Here is a 22,721-nt window from a genome sequence, read left to right as displayed (position 1 = left end):
AGCCACTCTGGAGAAAGATGTGGCAGTCTGCTTCTTAAAGATTACAGTCTTGGAAGCCCTATGGGGCAGTTGGAAACCCTATGGGGCGGTTCTGCTTTGTCCTGGAGGGTCTCTGTGAGTCAGAGTCGCCAACGGGATTGATTTTTGAATGTGACGTAGGGCAAATCACCTAACCTGTTTCCTCACTTTAAAAATGAGAATGGTATGCTTGCCAACCTGGCTGCCCAGATAAGGTGCACGATAAATGGCTCCCTCTATAATAAAGATGCTCATCTTTGGTTGCTCATAGTAACGTGTGAAAGACGCACGGCAAAGTGTCAACGTCTCCATTAAAGAGACGGGAAGTCTGGTTCACTTTTTGTCACACTACCTAAGAGCGACAAGACCCAGAGGGTCCCACAGATGACTTCTCGCATCTTCCTGGAACATGGCCGCGGGGCCCAGACTCCTTGCCCTGCGGAGGAATTTGGAGCACCGCGATGGCGCAGAGGCAGTGGGCGCTGCACCGCGATGGCGCAGAGGCAGTGGGCGCGGACGCGGAGGCTTTTCCGCTCCAGATGCGCAGTCCCGCGAAGCAGCAAATTCTGCGGCCACACCTGGCCGTGCGGCTAGCTGCCAGGGCCAAACCAAAAAACCCAGTGCCGTCGAGTCGATTCTGACTCATAGCAGCTGCCAGGGCCGGACCCAGGCAATTTCCCAGCCAGGCGGCCTAAGCCCGGGACTACTGGGCCAGTGTGAGGCGCAGGACGCGGGGCACCCCCTCGGGGCTGAGCACGGCCGGCCAGCCCTCACCCTCCCCGCTGCCTCCAACCCCACCCGCCCCCCGCATCCCAAGGTGGGAGGGGGCTCAGCCTCTGAAGATGCCCCCGACCCTGCGTGGCACAGCTAGCTCCTCCCTGTTTTTTGGAGTGGGGGCAAGTCCTCTCCCAACCTCAGAAGAGTAAGGGCTCCTGGCTCAGCCTCTGAAACGTCTGTGCTCAGAACCCCTAGGGGCAAGGGGAAGACAGGACTAGGGTACACTCCTAGTTTCAGGATTCAGGGAGTACAGGGCACAGCACGAGGGGAATCTGAGATCCTCACCTCCCTGCAGCTAGCATGGCACCAGGGCCTCCAGCTTGCATGATGTGGCCTCGGCCACCTCTGAGCCCATCTCCCTGTGTCTCTTACACTCTCTTTACACTCTAGGTTCTCCCTGTCATTAGTTGCCATCAAATGTCAACCTTATGTACAGCAGAACAAAACCAGGCACCATGCTCATGACAGCCAACAAGCTTGAGTCCATGGTTGCCTTCCAGTCTAAGGGGCTTATCTTCCAGAACTCTGTAGGACAATATTCTGTTGTGATCGATACTGTTTTCACTGGTTAATTTTCAAAAGTGGGTTGCCAGGCCTTTCTTCCTAGTCTGTTTTAGTCTGGAGGCTCCTCTGAAACCTGTCTACCATAGGTGACACTGCTGGCATTTGACATGCCAGTGGCATAGCTTCCAGCATCGTAGTAACACAAAAGGCACCGCAGTACGACAAACTGACAAACGGGTGGTGGAGGTCCTCTCCCTAATCTGCCGTTTCTCAGTTCTTCCAAGGAACTGAATTCCCACCAGCCTCAGAGCCTTTGCCCATGCTGATCTCTCTCATTGTGCTGCCCCTGTTGCCTCCATTCACCCTATGTCCCAACTTCACCCAGCTATCCTCTGCTCATTTTTCTTCTTCTGCTTAGTCATCACATGTGGTGACTGGATCGCTCAAACAGTTAAGCAGTAACTACTAACCAAAACGTTAGCTCTTCAAACCGACCCAGAAGCACCTCGGAAGACAACCCTGGCGATCTGGTTCTGAAAGGTCGCAGTCTTGAAAACCTATGGAGCAGACCTACTCTGCTCACATGAGGCTGCCATGAGTCAGAATCGAATCGACAGCAACTAACAACAACATCACTAATACTGTGACTAATTAAGTGTCTTAAAAATTCTCAGGCAGTAGCTCTTCTACATGAATTTTAGAATCAGCTTGCCAACTTCCTTCATAATCCATGTTGAAATTTCGATTGGGATTGCACTGAATCTATAGATCAAGCTGAAGAGAACTGACAAAACAGGCAAGTGAAATAATACAGGTGCCTGGATGGCACAAACGGTTTGCACTTGACTATTAATCAAAGAAGAAGATCCTCAATGAGATGAACTGACTTGGTGGCTGCAACAATGGGCTCAAACATAGCAACGATTGTGAGGGTGGCACAGGACCGGGCGGTGTTTTGTTCTATTGTACCTTGGGTCACTATGAGTCAGAACCAACTTGATGGCACCTAACAAAGATAACAACAGCTAATTGAAGAGCTGGTGATTTGAACTCACCCAGCACTGTCACGGAAGAAAAGCCTGGTGATCCATAAAGATTACTGCCAACAAAGCCAGTGGAGCTCAGCTTTACTCTGTAACACATGGGGTGAGTTGGAATCAGCGCCATGGCAACATGTTTGTTTTATTTTGGTATACTAATAATGACATAACGTGAGCTGCTGAGAATACGGAGACAAATACAATGCAACCCCTTCCCTCAAACAGCTTATTTGTTCATGGTTTGCCTTTTTATTTTGTTTCATTTCATAAGAGAAAATCTTATTGGGCCTGTTTTACAGATGAGGAAACCAAGACTCAGAGAGAAGATGTGACTTGCCCTGGGTCCTATGAGGAGGAAGTGGCGGGGCCAAGACCCCTTATCCACATATGTCTGACTCAAGAACCTGTTGTGAAGAGCCCCAGGGATCATCTAATCCAGCTGTTCATGTGTTTGGTTTGTGTGTGTCTCTGTTTGTGTGTTTGCTTGTAGGATGTGTTTCCATGTACCCAGCACAGGAAAACTGTGTTCGAAGATGGGTATGCTATGGGGTTGAGTGGGAGTGTAGGCATGTCTACTTTATTGGAGGGTGACTTCTATTTGTGTTGGTGTTGGGGTGTTTGGCTGTGTGTATACAGTGTGGGGGTGTTTAGTGGGTACATTAGGGAGGGTTTTTATGTGTACTGGGTAAGAAGTATGTGTTGGGGGGACAAAAATGGGATATTTCTGTGGATGTGTGTTTTTTCTTGTGTAGGATTTTAAATTTATAGTTGTTGAAGGAACTCTTAAAAGCAGATTTAAAAATCACATATAGCTCTACATTTTTAAAAATGAGATATAACTTACATACAATGAAGTACCCAGATCTTAAATGTACAACTGGACAAATTTCTATAAGTAATCACCACCCAGGTCAAGATACAGTACATTTACAGCATCCCAGGAGACTCCCTTCTGCCTCCTCCTTAGTCAGTATCCCCCAAAGTAGCTACTGGTCAACTTCCATCGCTCTAAATTGGTTTTGCCTGTTCGAGGAAAAAAAAAAAGCATCTTGAAAATGGAATCACGTAGCGTTTCTGGTGGGGAGGTTAATAGCTAACATCAATAAGCTTTGCTTGAACTCAAAAGAGCAGGGAGAAAAGTTAGGGGGTAGTGAGTTTATGTTAATGGCGAGGAGCAGTTTAGAAAAGGAGGGTGAGAACGGTTGTACAACTTGACGAATGTAATCAATGTCACTAAATTGTTGAATTGGTGTATGTTCTGCTGTGTATGTCCTCAACAACAATAACAAAAAATAAAATCTTTTTTAAACAATAATAACCTTTGTTTTGTGTGCTAGACAATTTCCATATCCCTTTGCTGACTTTCTCATAACAGTCAAATAAGGTAGGGCCAATTTCTTGTTCCCGTTTTACAGATGAGGAAACTGACGTTCAGAGAGAGACCATGACTTGCCCTAGAACCATTTGACACCACAGCTCTCGTCCTTACCCACAACGCCATCCTGCCTCCTTCTGGGTAATCTGCCAAAGAGGCAGCAGTATTCTCTGGGTTCAGGGGTGTGAGAGATGGAGCCAGGGAGCCCAGGGATGCCTCTGGGTGTGCTTTATTTTCTGAGGACTTGGTTTCTCTCTATCTATCGTGAGGCCTCTTTACTCCTGCCCCCACCCCTAAGACTGAAGCACCGCTGTGCTGTGGAGACACACCAAGCCACAGGGGTTGACTCCTGGCTCCCAGACTTATTTGCTGTGTGATTTCGGGCAAATTGCCTTGCTCTTTGAAGCTTAGTGTCCTCAGCTGCTAAAACGCAGATTAAAATCCCCCCACTTTTACATAATTAAGGTGGTAACAGATGTCACCGCCGTATAAATTACTACTGTTGTTATTTCAAAGTGATAGTAATTTTTTTTTATATGACAAAAAGTCACATTAAAACAAATGTGGTACTTAATGAGTTATTGTAACCACCAGCCGGGTCAGGAAATAGAACACGTCAGCCCCCCATAAGCCGCTGAAATGTCCCGCTCAAATCGTGGCCTGAGTTTTTATAGTACAGTAAAACCTACAAAAGCCGGAACCTCTGTAAGACGAAAACCTATCAGAGCAGGAAAACTCAAATATTTTTCACTCATAGAAAGTGATAGAAAAGCGGTAAGGCTGCACCCTGTCGAAGGCAGAAAACTTGTGAGACCTGGAAGAACAAGGCAGGCACACTGAGCTACAGCTCTCACAGATGTCGCTGTATTTCTCTGTGTTTCTTTACAGTTTTGTTGCCCAAGTGCACATCCCTAAAACCAGCTGCCGTTGAGTTGACTCTGGCTTGTGATGACCCCGTGTGTTTCAGAGTGGGACTGTGCTCCACAGGATTTTCAGGGGCTGTGCCCTTTTTGGAGGAGCCCTGGTGATGCGGTGGTTAAACCGCTCTGTGCCCTTTTGGAGGAGCCCTGGTGACACGGTGGTAAACTGCTCGGCTGCTAACTGGGGGATCAGTGATTCGAGCCCACCAGCTGCCCCGGGAGAAACATGGCAATCTGCTTCCGTAAAGATTTGCAGCCTGGGAAATCCATGGAGCAGTTCCGCTCTGTCCTGTAAGGTCACTGGGAGTTGAAGTTGATGGCAACGGGTTTGGATTTGGTTTTGGTGACCTTTTGGGAGCAGATCACCAGGCCTTTCTTCTGAGGCACCTCTGGGTGGGTTCCAACCGTCAACCTTTCGGTTAGTTGCTGCGCACTTAACCCTTTGCACCACGCAGGGACTACTTATATGTACTATTGTTGTTGTTGTTGTTTAGTGCCGTCGAGTTGGTTTGGACTCATAGTGACCCTACAGAACAGAGTAGAACTGCCTCGTAGGATTTCCGAGGAGTGGTTGGTGGATTTGAACTGCCAACCTTTTGGTTAGCAGCCAAACTCTTAACCACTATGCCATCAGGACTTCTACTTATATGTACTAAAAAAAAAAAAAAAGTGTACTAGATATGATTAAATGTGTAAAGGGTGGGCTTCTGTGTATTTATGCACCTGTGGATGTACAACACAAGTGACATGAGGGGCTATCTTTGTGATTTGTGGGGGAAAGGGGATATGCTTATGTAAGTGTATGCACATAAATGCGTGTGTGGTATGTGGACAGGGGGCACGCATGTGCTCGGTATATGGGTGAGGGTGTTCACTGCCAGAACCCTAGCTACTACACAAATAAGCCCCATGCCCTTGGGCAACCCATTGAGGTTCTGCATGACTCAGTATTCTCATCTGTACAATGGGTAGGATTACTACAGCAAAAGGAATTGTAAAGATCAAGTGAATGATGACTGTAAAGCCCTGAACCATGCAAGTGGCACTTTCAGGGAGATGTTCGTGTTAAGCATTCAGAGAGTAGGGGATGGTTGTTGATATTCCTGGTTTCCTAAGTGCCCTGTAGTGTGTGTCTGCCTCCCCTGGGCTGCAGACCTGACCCTGTTGTGCCACGGATACCAGCCTGCCACAGTCAGAAGAGCCTTAATTTGGTTTCTCTAATGGCCCAGAGAGGGATAGGGTAGGAACTTGCCCAGGGATACCTATTACACTAAGGCAGAGATGGAACTAGGTTGGTGTCAGTCTCTGTCCTTCCCTGTGTGGCAGGAAATTCCTGTAAGGTTGGGGACTACAGCCCCCACCCCTCACTGTCTCTGCCTATCCCTTCATCCTACCCCCCCTCACTCCCTTCATTCCCTCACTCCCTTCACTCATCCCACCAGCATTCAGCTGTCAGCTGCCTGGGCTTGAGAAGCTGCTCCCCACAGGAAGGTGTGTGCTTTGGCAGCTGGCACTGTCTGGGTCACGGGGGCTGGGGCTGGGTGACTGCCTGGGGTGGGAATTCCATGTGTCTGAACAAGGTGTTTTGTTTTACTGGGAGGAGGACCCAGTTTGGGTAGTCCAGCCCCAGCCCTCTGAGCCACATCCCAGCCTGGGCCAGGCCTGAGGGTGCCATCTGAGACTGGGCTTGGTGGAGGTCTTCTCAGAGGAGGGAAGTAATCAAAGAGGAGAAAATGAAGCCTTTCTTAACTCAGAAGTACAGCAACTCAGAGATCACCGGGGCTTTACCAGCACACGTGCACACACATGCATGTACACATCAACACACGTGCATGTAAATGTGTACTTGCACACATAAGCATGTGCGCACACACACACTTACAGAGTACACATTGTGCCAGGCACTAAGTGCACCATGAATGTTAACTTGTTTAATCCTCATAACAGTGCTACAAGGTGGGTACCATTATCACTCCTGTGTTACTGACGAGGCACAGAGAGTTTGAGTAACTTGCCCAAGGACCCTAGTTAGTGAGTGGAATAATGGGGATTTGAACCATGATCCCTGGGCTTAATTACACTACATGATGCTCTGAGTGGCAGCTTAGTGAATCTCCTTCTAGGCTTCCCCTCCCCGCACCATGCATCTAGATTGGGTTTGGTTACAAAAATGGGATCCTTCTCACATACCCAAGGGTTCTGAGGTCAGACAGACTTGGACTTGAAGCCTGGCTCTATCACAGACTGGCTGGCTTGACCTTGGGCTTCCTCCTCCACCTCTCTGAGGCTCAGTTTCTTCATCTGTGAAATGAGGAGGGATGGTACCTGCTTCCCAGCGCTGGCTGAGCTCGTGTGTGCACAGCACTCAGCCCTGGGTCTGGCACATAGTAGGTGTGATTAGATGGGGCCGCATTAGCTGCCCACTCTAAGATTACAGTGTTTTGTGAGGAAAACAGACAGATAACCCTCTGAATGCGAGGTGGTCTTAAGATGCTGGGATCTCGGAGGCAGAGGGGAAGCCTCTGAATCTGAAAGCTCCCAAGGGGGTGGCTCTTTCCTCCTGGAGTCCCTGCCTTTTTGCCACATCCGTACCCTGACCAGCAGCTCAGCCCCAGCCCTGCACACTCCAGGTGGAGCCAGGAGGTGCGGAGAGGGTAGGAGAGAAAAGCTCATAACTCGGCAGGCAGAGCTTCTCTGTCCAAGTCTGGCCTGGCTGGAAGGGGAGGGGACTGTGGGGCCTGGACGTCAGATGCCATCAGCTCCCAGGGGACCGTTACAGTCGCTGCACTGCCAGGTGGGCCAGGGAGTCTGCAAAGGTCCCCTGCCTCCTCGGCTGCCTCCAGCTGCCCTCCTGGGTAGGCGCCCTGGGGAGCCTACTGCCCAGCCTCCCTGTACCTCTGTCTGTCCCTCTTCTCTCTAGTCCTCTCTCCTCCCTTTCTGTTCTGTGTCTTTTCTTCCTTTATTTTTGTCTCCCCCTACCTTTATTTCTGTCTCTCCTATTTTGCCTGTCTCTTTCTTTCCTGTATCATATTCTCCCTCTCTTTCTCCTCTCCCCTGGTTTTTCAATTTCTCTCTTGTTCCTTTTCTCAGCATCTCTTTTTCCTGTTGTCTTTTTGGTCCCTCACATTTTGTTTTTCCCTGCTTCTCATTTTTCTTTCTCACTGCCTTTCTTTTTCCCTGCTTTTCTCATTTTCTGCCATCTCTCTTGTTCTTTCTTTCTTTCTCAATCTGTCTCAATCTGCCTTGGGGACAGTTGGGTCCCTGCCCCTCTGAGGACATCACCTGAGCCCACTTGGGATAGGATTGGTGAAGAGGGTATCCAGGCTGGAGAGGACTCATGTCTCTCTCCTGGGCTGGTGGCATAGGTGCTAGCTTTGAATTGGTAGCTGCTGTCTCCCTCAGGGCCGGGTGTAGATGAGCCACTGTCTGGGCATTTCTTTCCCTTGTCTGATCCATTCAGTCCACTGGGTAGGGAGGGAGGGAGGTATATTGGGCACCTGGACCAGAGCTGGGGTCTGGAGGTCTTTGCCAAGTCCCCAAAGGTGGCATCCTCTGGCTTAGTAATGGTGGAGGAGAACACTCAGCGTTTTGTGCCCTTATGCTGGTCCCTTCCAGGCAGGTGGCCCTGACTGCAGGAGGCAGACCGTGCCCCTCCCCCCAGCCAGCAATGCCCCTGCTGCCCAGCATCTTGTGCCTGGCAGGCCTGCTCTTCCGGGCAGACCAGACAGCAAGCACCACGATGATGCCCAATGCCACCCTGGAGCTGGCCCAGCCCAAGGTCACAGCCGTGAGGTCCCTGACTGGCCTAGGGGTGCCCAGGTACCACCGGAAGCGCCACATCTCTGCCAGGGACATGAGTGCCCTATTGGATTATCACAACCACCTCCGGGCCAGCGTGTATCCACCCGCCGCCAACATGGAGTACATGGTAAGTCTTCATGCTGTCCCCTCCCCACCGCCCCTTCCAGCAAATGCCAGCTGACTCAACTTGGCCTAGAACGACTGGCTTTGAAGGGCTAGAGCATTTGCCAGCCTGGCCCGACTTAGCCACTGGGTTCTGGGACCTGTGCAATAGGGCAGGGATTTGTCTGCTCATTTTACAGATGAGGAAACTAAGGAGATGACACAGATCCTCCAGTGAGTTGGGGCAGAGGACTACCACTTATGGAGCACCTACTGTGTACTAGGGGCCCTGGTGATGCAGTGGTTAAGAACTTGGCTGCTAACCAGAAGGTCAGCAGTTCAAATCTAGCAGTCAATTCTTGGAAACCCCACGGCGCAGTTCTACTCTGTCCTATAGGGTAGCTCTGAGTCAGAATCAGCTCAATGGCAAAGGGTAACAGGTACTGTATACTAGGCACTAAACCAAAACCAAACCAAATCCATTGCCATTGAGTCAGATCCGACTCATGGTGACCCCATGTGTTGAGAGTAGAACTGCTCCGTAGGATTTTCTTGGCCAGAATCTTTACAGAAGCAGATTGCCAGGCCTTTCTTCCATGGTGCCGCTGGGTGAGTTTGAACCACCAACCTTTAGGTTAGTAGTCAAACATAAACCATTTAAACCCCCCAGGGATCTTTGCTCCAGGCACCAGATATGTGTTATTCCAGGAACACCTCTTCCTTAAGGGTGGGTACTGTCATCTCCATTTTCAAAATAATTTGAGACTTAAAGAATTAATTTGCCCAAGGCCACCCAGCCCAGCTTCCAACCCAGGCCTGTCTGATTTTAAAGCTTGTGGTCTTAACAAACACAATACCTTGCTCAAAATCTTGGCTTCCTACTGGGGGCCTGGAGTGAGGGAGTGGTTGGGCCTTTCTATGCTATTGGCTCTTTGCCTGAGGTGTTTGGCTGACACAGCCAGACCACCTCTCAGCTGGGGGTGGGGAGAGGGTGGCAGAAAGGACAGGTGCTGAGGAAAAGCAGCAGCCAATCAGTGAGGGAGGCTGGGATATCTTCCCTAAAAGAGGCAGAGCCGGCGGCTCTCACTCCAGCCCCCCAGAAGCCAGACACCCGCCCAGCATGGAGGTGGGAACCTTCACTTTATCGAAGCCCCTCCCCTGGGACCATTGTCCCAAACCAACCAGGAGAGATAGGCTTCCAGCCCACCCAGAGATTTCTTTAGTCAAAGATATTGCCCTCCACCCCCTTCAAGACAAATACGTGCTACTCAACAGCCTGAGAATTCTTCCACTTTTGCGGAGTGTGCATTCACTGATATGTTAACGCCTGCTGGAGCCCAGCCTGGAATGCCTTGTGGATACTGCTGAGAACAGGACGAATCAGGTCCCTTCCCTCACGGAGCATAGAGTGGGCATGACAGAAAATAAATATCTGCAAGCAGCAACAATATATAAATAAGTATAAAAACAAACCCATTGCCATCGAGTAGATTCCGACTGAAAGCGATCCTATAGGGAACCTAACATGTCTATATACATTATACAGTTTTTTAATATGTGTATATACAACGTCGGAAACCCTGGTGGTGTAGCTGTTAAGACCTACAGCTGCTATCCAAAAGGCTGTCAGTTCGAATCCGTCAAGGTGCTCCTTGGAAACCCTATGGGGCAGTTCTACTCTGTCCTATAGGGTCGCTATAAATTGGAGTCAACTCGACGGCAACAGGTATACGTGTAATGTCAAGTAGCAATAAGGTGCAACAGGTATACATGTAATGTCAAGTAGCAATAAGGTGATGGAGGGGGTAGGGGTTGTTCCTCCTCCTCCACTGCCATCAGATGATTCCGACTCCTAGCGACCCTACAGGACAGAGGAGAACGGCTCCATTGTGTTTCCTAGGCTGTAATCTTTACGAGAGCAGATTGCCAGGTTCTTTCTCCCACAGAGCCGCTGATGGGTTCAAACTGCTAACCTTTCAGTTAGTAGCTGAGCACTTAGCCACTGTGCCACCAGGGCTCCTTGGGGTAGGGATAGGAGCAGGAAGTCCCTGGGTGGAGCAAATGGCTAAGCACTTGGCTACTACTGAGAGGTTTTGGTTTGAATCCACCCAGAGGTGCCTCGAAAGACAGGCCTGGTGATCTGCTTCCAAAAGGCATAGTCTTGGAAACCCCATGAAGCAGTTCCACTCTGCACACATGAGGTCACCATGAGTTGGGATTACTCAATGGCAACTTACACAGCAATAGGGATAGGAGCTGGGATGGCAGCAGCTAGAGGTGGGAAAAAACCAGTTACCTGCTCCACAGGTTTTCAACGGCTGATTTTCCCCCCTTTGGAAATAGATTGTCAGGTCTTTTTTTTGAAGTGCCTCTGGGTGAAATCAAACTGCCAACCTTTCAGTTAGCTAGAAGTGGGGGAGTCATTTAGTCATTCGTTAACTCTTTCATTTGTTGACATAGGGGCTGGCACATAGAAAGCCTTCCATTTTTTGAGCAAATGCCACAATCATTGAGCACCAGTTGTGTGTGCGTGGCACTCACCCCAGCAGGTGTTTAATTCATGCATGCAGCCTGGCACAAAGACAGTCATCATGGGAGAGAGCTATATGTCTCCCCAGGGGCCGCGGAGAGGATCAGTGAGTGTGATGTGTAGCATGTCCCTTCCCTCAGTTTACCCATTGGTAGCACAAGAGAAAACTTCTTCTGCTCCCCCCTTAAAGATTATAAGTCAGACAACCCTGGGGAGATGTCTGGACCACTCTTCAGCCCCTCATTTCTTCTTCACTAGCCACAGGTATCTGATTAAACACTCCTTGATCAATAAACCTTTTCTTTCACAGCTCCAAGGAAGGCTGGGTTCGCTGTTCCACGTTCTCACACCGCTCTGTTCTCTTCCCGGGAGCACCCGCCAGCACTGTGATGATTACTTCCTCACTTAACCTCTCATTTCCTTGTTAGACTATGAATCGAGGACTGCCTAGAAATATTGTTCACTATTTGCGAATAAAATGAATGAACAAATAATATCTCAAAGGATTCCAGGAAGTCAGAGCTGGAAGGGAACTAGTTTTGTTTTGTTTTTAGCAACAGTTTATCGGGTTATAAAACTTGAGACATTCATACATTGGAAAACTGTGCAGCTGTTAAGAAAGTTGAGGGAAGTATTCTCTATGTACTGACGTGGAATAATCACCAAGATAAACTATCTTGTTAGCGAAAAGAGCAACGTGTAGAATAGAATGTCTGCCATGCTGCCAGTTGTCAAAAAATATGTATGTATCTGCTTGTCCAGGTACAGAATATTTTTGAAAGAAGGCCCGCAGTGTGATTGCCTGGGGTAGGGGGCAGTGTAGCTGAGGGGGACAAGTGTGGGAAAGAGATAAGAGACTTTCTACTTTTCCTCCTTTGGATAATTTATATATTAAATTTGTGCATGTTTTTGCCATTAAAAAAAAAAAATTTGAATTAAAAAAATTAATGTTGAAATAAATGCAGTTTAAAAATACAGTAAATAAAATTAAAAATCCATGATCTTCCCATCATCCTGGGCTCAGTCACTTTTAGGGACTGCTGGGGACAAACACACTGGGACCGCCTCAGAGCAGAGAGCCCCAGACTTGAAGCCCAGGAAGGGAAACAGGGCACTGGGCAGGAGTCAGAGACTTGGATGTGGATCTTGGCTCTGGTGTGGGTTCACTGTTGACTATGAAGCCATAAGCCTCCTCTGAGCCTCAGTTTTCCGATTCGTCAAGTTGGTTTGTTGTGGCATCCAAATAGATGGAGAACGTGCATCCTGGGTGCAGGTAAGAAGCTACGGATGTGATGATGGAGACGTCCGTGGCCTTTCTTTCCCCAGGTCTGGGATGAGCAGCTGGCAAGGTCTGCTGAAGCCTGGGCCACCCAGTGCATTTGGGCCCATGGACCCTCGCAGCTGATGAGATACGTGGGCCAGAACCTCTCCATCCATTCTGGCCGGTGAGTGACCCTCTGTACCTTCCTTTGCTCAGTCATTCAACAAACATGCATTGGGCACTTACTCTGAACTGGGCACTGAGCTCAGCACTGGGATACGTTTGTGACCAAGACAGAGAAGGCCCCTGTCCGCATGGAGCCTACATTCTAGTTAGGGGTTGCCGTTGCTAGTTGTTGTCAAGTCAGCTGCAACTCACGATGACCTTATGTACAACAGAATGAAATGTTGCCTGATCCAGTGCCATCTTCATGATCACGGTTATGTTTGAGTCCTTTGTTTTGGCTATTGGGAAGTGCCTTCCAGCCTAGAGGGCTCATCTTTCAGCACTATATCAGACAATGTTCTCCTATGATCTATAGGGTTTTCACTAATTTTGGGGAAGTAGATTGCCAGGCCTTTCCTCCTAATCTGTCTTAGTCTGGAAGTTCCACTGAAACCTGTCCACCATGGATGACCCTGTTGGTATTTCAAATACTAGTGACATAGCTTCTAGCATCATAGCATCATGCAGGCCTCCACAGTACGACAAACTGACAGACAGGTGGTGGCTACTTATGGGAGACAGGCAATAAATGGGTTAACAAATAAGTACACAGTTTCAGAGAAGGAGGAGTGATTTGAAAGCACACAAGGGAGAGTAAGGGCATGGAACGTCAGGGGGAGCAGAGTTTGGCGTGGGGGCTATTGAATGGGTTTTTCAGGCCCAAGGGTGTCCCGCCAAAATCTGAGGATAGCAATGCCCACACTTCTGACATGGCCTCCTTACTGCCACCTGGCCCTCCAGATGGAATCTGAGGACTTGAGTTCTGACCTGTGTGGCCTTGGGAAGTTATTTCCACTTTCAGACCCTCAGTGTCCCCATCAGCAAAATGGAGGTGTTGGCCTAGCTCAGTTCTTTCCAGACTTGTGGATTTCATAGACCAGTAAAATTTAAAAAAGGCATTTGTAGGATTGCTACAAGATTGCCATATTTTATTTCACCAAATAAAGGTATTAGAGAAACAACTACCTTTCTGTCTCCACCATAACCCCACAAAAGCCGAAAGGACATAGTTTCAGACTCAAGGCCAGTCCTTTAAGTTCAGCTCAATGGAAATTCTGTGTCCTGTCTGCACTTTTTCATGTCGTCGGCTGGTCAGGGACAGCGCCAGCATTTGGGAGCCATGAATGGTTCCTAAGAGCCCTCCAGAGCAGACATGGGGTGACTCAGCCTTTCCTGACACGTACTCCCCCTCCCCACCACCATTAAGCTCTTCCTGCCAGACTCTACCCCACCCCACCCCATGGCCATCACTTTAGAGGCTCAAAGTGAAAACAAAATGCTGTTTGGGATGAAGATGTGCTGGTCTAAATGATGAGTGTGAAACTGGGTAGATTTTTTTTTTCCTTATCATCCCTTTTGTATGACTTGTGCCTCTGCTCCCTGTCATGTGAGTGTGACAGAGCAATCCTCGGGTCCCACCACGTGGCCTGTCAGACTGCAGGACACCCGGTGCCTGCCTTCTCCCCATCTCACATCTCAGAAGCCTAGAAGATGGTTCAATAATCCTTCCCTTCCCTCAAAATACAAGCTACCCTGTCTGAAGAGCCTACCTCATGCCTGGCCCTTCGTATGACATTAACAACAGTGTTTTATGGAGCACTTGCTCTATACCAGGTCCAGATAAGCACTTTTTATGGATTATCTCCAATGATCTTCAGAACATACCTGTAAAGCAGGTACTACTGCCATTATTTTCATTTTACAGATGAAGAAACCGTAGGGAGGCAAAATGGCTCACCCCAGGACACTAAGTGAGTTGGTGGCAGAGTGACTTTTCTGTTCTCCAACCCAGTTTCTTCTGCCTTCTCTGCCTCCCCAGGTACCGCTCCGTGGTAGATCTGGTGAAGTCTTGGTCTGAAGAGAAGAGGCATTATTTGTTTCCGGCCCCGAGGGACTGTAACCCACACTGCCCCTGGCGCTGCAGCGGCCCCGTCTGCTCCCACTATACCCAGGTACCCCTTTGCCAGGGCTAAGGACCGAGGGAGAACAAATCCTGGTACCTTAGGGAAAAACGAAGGCAGTGGAACAAAAATTAGACTTAAAGCAGAGGCCCTTGTGGACTTCCTTTTACATAATAAGCATACTTTTGGGACGTTGTGTGTACGTTGAATTGAGAACTGGGTCCTGTGCTGAGTGTCTTAGGTGGGCCGACAGTATCCTCCGCCCTCAAGATGGAGACGTGTGGTCTGACAAGTGCAAGAGTGCTTTCGAATTCAGTAGGTCTAGACAGCGTTTTCTAAGGCCCCCACTATCTTAAAGAATTGCCAAAACAAGATTATGAAACTTGTAATATATTTTGAGTGCTGATTTGGATATGTTTACACTTCTTCACATAAAGCGCAGTGCTATATGGTGTTCTAACAGGACAGAGACTTCCAATTGGACGACAGGTTTTCTTTCAGTGTTGATGACTCATCTGGAGATTATCTCAAAAAACTAAATGTGAGCCCCTCTAGGAAATGTGAAAGGACCCCTGGTGGTACAATGGTTGAGCACTTGGCTGCTAACCGAAAGGTTGGTAGTTCTAATGAACCCAGTGACTCTGCAAGAGAAAGACTTGGTGATCTGTTCCCAGAAGATTACAGCCAAGAAAACCCTATGGGGCAGTTCTACTGTGTCACATGGGATCACTCTGAGTCAAAACGACAACAAGAAATGTGAAGCCTGAACCAAATGTCCCTCTTGACTTACCATGAGATATTACTACCTCAATTTTGCCAGCGCAGAAACCGAGGCACACAGAGGTTATGTGACTTGGTCAAGGTTACACAGCTAGTGATATTGGGATTCTGACTCCAAAGTCTGTGTTTTAACCTCCAACACAACAATGATTTTCAAAGTGGGTTGAGATCCATTAGAGTTATGGTGCTAATTCTGAGGCTGATCACTAACGAAAAGAAGAAAAGAAAGGAAAAAGAAAACTAATAGAACAGTATAGGAGAACATGTTAGGGTATATTTTATCATATATGATAAGGTTAAATATTGTTTCATAAAACTTTTGTTCCAATTATGCACATGCGTGCATGTACACACATGTGTGTGCACGTGTATTTGTTCACTGGATAACAATATAAAATGTATTCCTTGTGGTTGATTGGTTGCAGTCAAAAAAAGTTTGGTAAACATTATGTTACAATAGTATGCCTCCAACCCCCTCATCTTAGGGTAGGAAGACTCTCTCCAGGAAGACCTTACCCAATGCACCAACCTGAATCAAGTCCAGGAGCCACCCAGTCCCCAGGAATTGAGTCCTTCTCATAGCATCCCCATCTGTCTTCCCTCAGATGGTGTGGGCATCCTCCAACCGGCTAGGCTGCGCCATCCACACCTGTGGCAGCATCAACGTCTGGGGCAGCAACTGGCGTCGGGCAGTGTATCTGGTCTGCAACTATGCCATTAAGTAAGTGCCAGCACTGACAGACAAAGAGCGTCCTGAGAGCAGGGGTAGGGGTGGGTGGGTTCTGAGGTACAATGAGCAGGATGCAAAGGAAAGAAAGACACACATTTTGTAGTTAAATAAGTAGACATCATAGATGTTGGTAGTTACATAAATAGATATCATAGACGTTCAGAGTTAACTAAGTAGACATCATAGATGTTGGTAGTTACATAAATAGATATCATAGACGTTCAGAGTTAACTAAGTAGACATCATAGATCATACAGGCACACACACACACATTGTAAGTACATGCCGTATATAAAAATCCTCCACGTGTTTCAGAGACGCTACTCCTTCTTCAGTTTTAAGTAAACTCAATATCACAGAATTTGGTCATTTTACAGAGTCAATTAATGATCCCTTTTCTTTTACCCAAGTTTCAGAGTCAATTGGGAGATAGACGAGCCTGGCAGATGGCTAGGCAGCCTCACTGATGAAGCCAATATGGAGAGTGGAGCTTAGGTCCACCAGCCAAGTGGGCCTGCAGATATTTCACTGCTGAATTGGACCTACCCACCCAGTGACAGACAACACTAGACAACAACAGGCTTCTTCTTACAAGTGTAGAGCCAGCCCCTCTAGGCTTACTGCAAGAAATAGAGAAACAGAGAACACACGCCCCCCTGTAGGCAGGCTGATCTCAAAGGGAAGAAAGGAAGGATAGAGCTGAGCATGCTCAGAGCGCCTTCTCCCAGCTTCTCCAATCGGGTAACTGCAGGGTGGAAAGAGGCTAGGAGTGGTCCTCAAATACATGTCCCTTGGAAACATGGAGAAAGGGAAAGGGAAGTTTCCATCCAATGTACCAAGCCAAAAACCAAAAACCCATTGCCATTGAGTTGATTCCAACTCACAGTGATCCTGTAGGGCAGAGTAGAACTGCCCCAAAGAGTTTCCAGGGCTGTAATCATTAAGGAAACACACTGTCACATCTTTCTTCCTCGGAGTGGCTGGTAGTTTCCAACGGCGGACTTTTCAGTCAGCAGCCTAGCACTTACAAACTTGCAAATGGTACTGAATACAAATTCCAAGTTATATTTAGAATTTCAAATTTACATAATAGTAACCACCCTTTGCTCATTTACAAAATATTTTCGTTTTATTATCTCAGTGAAGAGATGAAAAACGGAAAGAAGGAAGGAGAGAGGAAAAGGAGGGATACTGGGAAAATATTGTTCTAGGTTAAGATTAAGAACCTGAAGCTCAGAGAGGTTAAGTAATTTACCAAAAGTTACACAGTCGATAAGAAGTGAAGCTGTTTCAAACCCACGTTTTTGATTCTAAGTCCCATGCTCTGTCTACTATGTTGTTGTTGTGTGTCATCGAGCCAATTCCAACTCTTAGTGACCCTGTATGACAGATTGGAACTTCTGCATAGGATTTCCTAGGCTGTAAATCTTTATGGGAGCAGGTCTCCAGGTCTTTTCTTTCACAAAGCAGCTGGTGGGTTCAAACCATTTCTGTTGGCAGCCCAGTGCTTAACTGTTTCGCCACCAGGACTCCTTGTGTCTACTATCCCCAAAACCAAACCCACTGCCATCTAGTTGATTCCTACGCATAGAGACCACATAGGACAGAGTAGAACTGCCCCACAGGGTTTCAAAGGCTGTCACTCTTTAAGGAAACAGACTGCCACATCTTTCTCCCGTGGAGCGGCTGGTAGGTTTGAACTGCCAACCTTTTGGTTAGTGCTTAACCACTGTGCCACCTGGGCTCTTTTCTAACCACTGTGCCACCTGGGCTCTTTTCTGTCTATTATACCATCCTGATATTCCAGAAGTCATTGGTTTACAGTAGCCTGAACACAAATTCTCAAGCTAGTTATTCATCAGACGGTAGTATCTATAGATGAAGTGTCATATTTTAGCCCAGCTTTATCAAACACACAAAAAATACAACAAGCCAAATTCCATTACAAACAACTTAAGAAACTGTTCTAATTCGTTTGTTGATATATTGAATTTTTGAAGCATTGAGTAGTGTCGTTGTTAAGATTTTAGGCTCTGGAGTCAAGACTGACTGAATTCCAATCTATGATTTAGATATTTAGCTTTTTCAGGCCTCAGTTTTGTTTCTTCATCTGCAAAATGGGAATAAAATAGTACCTACTCATGGGATTGTTGAGAGAATTGAGGTAACACAAGTAATGCCTGTGGGCTTATAGTAAGAACAGAATACATGTTGATTCTTATTACCAGATCGGATCTGGGTTTCATTGCCAGCTCTACTGCGCAAATGCTGGGGGCTTTGAATAAGTCATTGTATCTCTACAGGCCTCCGTGTCCTCATTTCAAATAGGGTTAATACTACCTGGTTCACAGGGTTGTAAGGATTAAAGTACGACAATTTCCTCACAGCGCACGCTGACTGAATGCTAGCCATGATTATAACTAGGTTATAAACTCTTTGAGGATGGGAAATAGACCCTATTCACCTCCATATCCTTCTACTGCAATGATTTCAACCTTTCTTTTTTAAATTAAAATATTTTGTGTCTTCAGTGAAAGTTTACACAGCAAATTAGGTCTCTACTTAACAATTTCTACACAATTTCTTCAGTGACATAGGTTACATTTTTCACAATATGTCACCTTTCACATTATTTCCATTCTGGTCGTTCCATTTCCAATAATCTAGTTTCCCTGGCCCCTTGCTTTCGAGTAAGTGTTGACTATTTGGTCTCATACAGATGATTTTTTAAAGGAGCATGGTGTTCACAGATGATATTGCTTGCTTTATGAGTCAATTTGTTATTCAGCTAAGGGATGACGTCATGCAATAGCTTTTGTTCAAGGTTTAAGGAGTATCTCAGGGTGATAGTCTCTGTTAGTCCTCCAGTCTCAACCAGTCCAGCAAATCTGGACTTTTTAAGAATTTGAGTTCTGTTCCACATTTGGCTCCCTTTCTGTCAGGAACCTCTATTGTGTTCCTGATCGGAACATTTGGTAGTGGTAGCCAGGCACCATCTAGTTCCTGTGGTCTCAGGGTAAATGAGGTGGTGTTGCCCTGTGGACTAGTTTCTTCTCTGAGTCTCTGGTTTCCTTCTTCCTCTCTTACTCCAAAACTCAAAGAGACCTCAACCCTTTGTTTTTTAAAGCAGTAGAACTTTCCCCCCAACTGATTAAATTAAACAAACAAAAGAGATACGTTGATTCTATCACCCCAGATGTCTCCCCGCCCACTCTCCCTGCCCACAGATTTCCTGGGGTGCCTTTTGAAAACTGTTGACCACAGGTTCTGATGCTCAATAGATGCTCTGGAAGTGTTTGTTGAATGAATGTATGACTGAATGAATAAGTGAATCCAGTTACGAAATGAAAAGTGCATGCTTTTCTGACTGTTTTGGTCGGCTTCAATCACAGACATCAAGCATCGGATTCCATCCTACCGACAAGGAATGTCCATTTCAGGTGTGAGGAAATAGAGCGTTGGGCCTTGCAAAGACAACTGACACTGCAAGCCAGTGGTGAGATTGACTAGACAGCCACCAGGAAGAGCTGAGAGAATGATTTGGGGCCTTGAGAAGACAAAGAGGGAGAAAAAGAGAGAAATCAGGGGGCTGGGAAAGAGAAAAGAATTGTGGGAAGATCAGGTGTGAAAGCCGGATCCATGTGTTTTGAGTGCAGTCTGGAATGCCTGACTGAAAACTAGAGATGTGATTCTATAAGCCAGAGGTTGGCAAGCTACAGCCCACAGGCCAAATCTGGCCCACTTTCTGTTTTTGTAAATAAAGTTTTATTGGAACACAGCCATACCCATTTGTTTATGAATTATATACGGCTGTTTTCAACATACAACAGTAGAGCTGAGTAGTTGCAACAGAGACTGTCTCAGCTGTAAAGTCTAAAATATTTACTATCTGGCCCTTATCAGAAAATTCTGCCAATTCCTGCATAGGCAACGGGAACCCACTCAAAGTTCTTGAGCAGGAGGAGGGTGTGATGAAGGTGGTGTTCTTTTGGGGGGGATTAATTCAGCAGCAGGTAGGATGGAGTTGGGATAAGGCCATTGATGAAATGGACTGTAGTGGTTATAACAAGTCTTGATGGCCATGTCCCCCTACGACTGAACTATACTCACCATCCAGTTATTCCAGTCCTCATTTTCATAGTGCTCTTATAAGTTACAAAGTGTTTTCTTATCAGGCATTTCACATAATTTGCACAGACACCATTTATTTATTTTATTCAGAGGATAAAAACAAGTCTTAAGAAATGAGGTGGCTTATTCTCTGTCACCCAGCTAGCAGGTGGTAGCAGAATCAGGGACTCGAACTCAGACCTAAGTGACTCCGCAGGTGGGTAGGGAATATGAAAATCAACACTTATTTGCCAGCACTGTGCTAGATGCGGAGCCCCTGGGTGGTGCAAATAGTTAAGCACTCAGCTACTAAGCAAAAGGTTCAAACCCACCCAGAGGTACCTCAGAAGAAGGGCCTAGCAGTCTGCTCCCAAAAGATCACAGTCTTAAGAAGCCTGTGGCGGGCAGTTCTACTCTGCCACACAGGAGGTCGCTGTGCGTCAGAATCAACTCAATGGCACCTGGCCGGTTAGGGCTAGGTGCTTCCATATATGGCACCTATGAGAGAGGGGTCTTCTCTTGGTTTTACAGTCGAAGAAACCAAGGCTTACAGAAGTGACTTACCCAAGGTCACACAGCCAGTCAGTGGCAGTGTGAGATTTGGGAAACCTCGCTCATGTGAAAGTTGTACACAGCATAACTGTACTCTGTCCCCCGACCCCATCTCCCTGGGGCCTTCTCTCTTCCAGGGGCAACTGGATCGGGGAGGCGCCGTACAAGATGGGGAAGCCATGTTCTGCCTGCCCCTCCAGTTACCAAGGCAGCTGCAGTAGCAACATGTGCTTCTCTGGCCTCGAATCCAACAGGCTCCTGTGGTTCTGAATTTTCCCTGGGCTCTGCTGGGTCTCCATCTGGACCTGAACCCCCAAGAGTCACTCCCCAAAGACACGGTCAAGGAATTACTTTTTACAAAGCACGCGGTTAAGGCTCACTCACTGATCTGAATTTTCCCTTTTGGATTCCATCTCCTAAATGTCCAGGCATGTGCCAAAAAAAGCCATTTTCTTGCTCTCCTTCTTTCCTCATTTCCATCTTTCTATTCTCTGCCCTCCAGGAAAGAGACCTGCATCTTTAATTGACTCAGTGCTCAGAGAGCCGGGGCTGGAGTGGAGCAGTGGCAGCTCCTTAGTTTTGTGATTCTCAGCCTTAAATCCCAAAAGTCTGTCCACCCAATGAAAGTATTTATTAAATAAGTTTTTGCCTGAAGCTGACCTTCATTCATCCAGTGACAGCCAACCAGCTACTGGGCAGCCTCTGAAGACCCACGCGTCGTTCCCTCCCAGAGCTGGGAACATTTTAGCTCCAAATTTAAAAAAAAATATCAAAATTAGCGTGTGGACCCCTGTCCCCAACTGCATATCACTGGAGCAATCAAAGAGTTCAAACAAACAAAAAAAAACCAGTTGCCGTCAAGTCGATTCCAACTTATGGCGACCCCATGTGTGTCAAAGTAGAACTGCTCCACAGGGTTTTGATAGCTGTGACCTTGCACAAGCAGATCACCAGGATTTTCTTCCAAGGCACCTCTGGGTGTATCTGAACTACTAATCTTTCAGTTAGTAGCCGAATGCTTAACTGTTTGCACCACCCAGGGCCTCCTCCACAGGATCCAGGCCCCCTTTTTACAGATGGGTACACCAAGGCTCAGCAAAGGGGTGAAACTTACTCCGAGCCCCACGGTTTATTTGTGGTGGCGCCAACGTGGGAGCTAGGGCTCAGAGATGCTCTTTGTGCTTCCTGACCCTTCTCCAAGCTTCAGGACTGAGAGGCCAAAACCAAAGTTGGCCTGAGGGGGTGCTCTTTCTGTATCTTTTTCTCTTTCCACGTCACTCTCTGCCTTTCTGACTTGTTCTTTCTTTTTATCTGCTTCTCTGCTCTATGCGTCTTTATTTTTCTTAGTCTTTGTATAAGGAAGACTGAAGAAGAATTGATGCCTTTCCTTTATGGTGTAGGCAAAGAATATTGAACATACCATGGACTCTCAGAAGATTGAACAAATCTGTCTTGGAAGAAGTCCATCCAGAATGCTCCTTAGAAGCAAGGATGGTGAAACTTCATCTCAAGTACTTTGACATGTTATCAAGAGGGACCAGTCCCTGGAGAAGGATATCCTGCTTGGTGAAGTAGTGGGTCAGAGAAAAGAGGAAGACCCTCAGGAGATGGATTGACACAGTAGCTGCAAGGATGGGCTCAAGCATAACAATGATTCTGAGGAGGGCACAGGATGGGACAGTGTTTTGTTCTGTTGTACATAGGGTTGCTATGTGTCGGAACTGACTCGACAGCACCTAACAACAGTCTTTGTATCAGTGTGTCTGATTTCGCTCTCTCTCTCTACTTCTCTGTTTTTCCTATAGAATCTCATTCTCATTCCCACAAGCCATTTCCGCTCTCCCACCCCACCCCGCCCCACCCCGAGATCATAACACACAAAAGTCCTTTTGTCTCCCCAGAGATAGTAAAATCTCCTCCCTCAGACCTTGCCCTTCAGCAGGCCCCTCCTCCTCCCTGCCTGGCAGAGAGAGCTCCAAAGACCTGCATGGAAAACAGCCCCCCACCTCCCAGTCCCTAAGTTGTCCTGAATGGGGTGAGCTTTCTCACCTCTTGGTTATTCTCACCCAGGCCAAGGCCTGTGCATGTCATCCCA

At 47.3% G+C, this 22,721-nt stretch overlaps 1 protein-coding gene across 1 annotated transcript; it reads left to right on the top strand.

Annotated features, from left to right (window-relative positions):
- The first annotated feature begins 8,301 nt into the window (after positions 1–8,301).
- Positions 8,302–20,896, top strand: R3HDML (R3H domain containing like). Its single transcript, XM_049868721.1, has 5 exons — positions 8,302–8,562; positions 12,394–12,512; positions 14,373–14,505; positions 15,840–15,955; positions 20,764–20,896. Exons 1-5 carry the CDS (start codon positions 8,302–8,304, stop codon positions 20,894–20,896), a joined length of 762 nt encoding a protein of 253 aa, XP_049724678.1.
- The last annotated feature ends 1,825 nt before the right edge of the window (positions 20,897–22,721 follow it).

The sequence above is a fragment of the Elephas maximus genome, chromosome 25 (assembly GCF_024166365.1).
Source record: "Elephas maximus indicus isolate mEleMax1 chromosome 25, mEleMax1 primary haplotype, whole genome shotgun sequence".
NCBI classification, from domain to species: domain Eukaryota; kingdom Metazoa; phylum Chordata; class Mammalia; order Proboscidea; family Elephantidae; genus Elephas; species Elephas maximus.
This window is presented reverse-complemented; position numbering and strand designations above follow the sequence as displayed.

What these genes read in the sequence shown, in the direction of transcription:
- R3HDML (XM_049868721.1), top strand. Translation starts at nt 8,302, where the DNA reads ATGCCCCTGCTGCCCAGCATCTTGTGCCTGGCAGGCCTGCTCTTCCGG. An exon ending in CCGCCAACATGGAGTACATG is followed by an intron (nt 8,563 to 12,393) that starts GTAAGTCTTCAT and finishes TTCTTTCCCCAG; the next exon opens with GTCTGGGATGAGCAGCTGGC. An exon ending in GTCTGCAACTATGCCATTAA is followed by an intron (nt 15,956 to 20,763) that starts GTAAGTGCCAGC and finishes TCTCTCTTCCAG; the next exon opens with GGGCAACTGGATCGGGGAGG.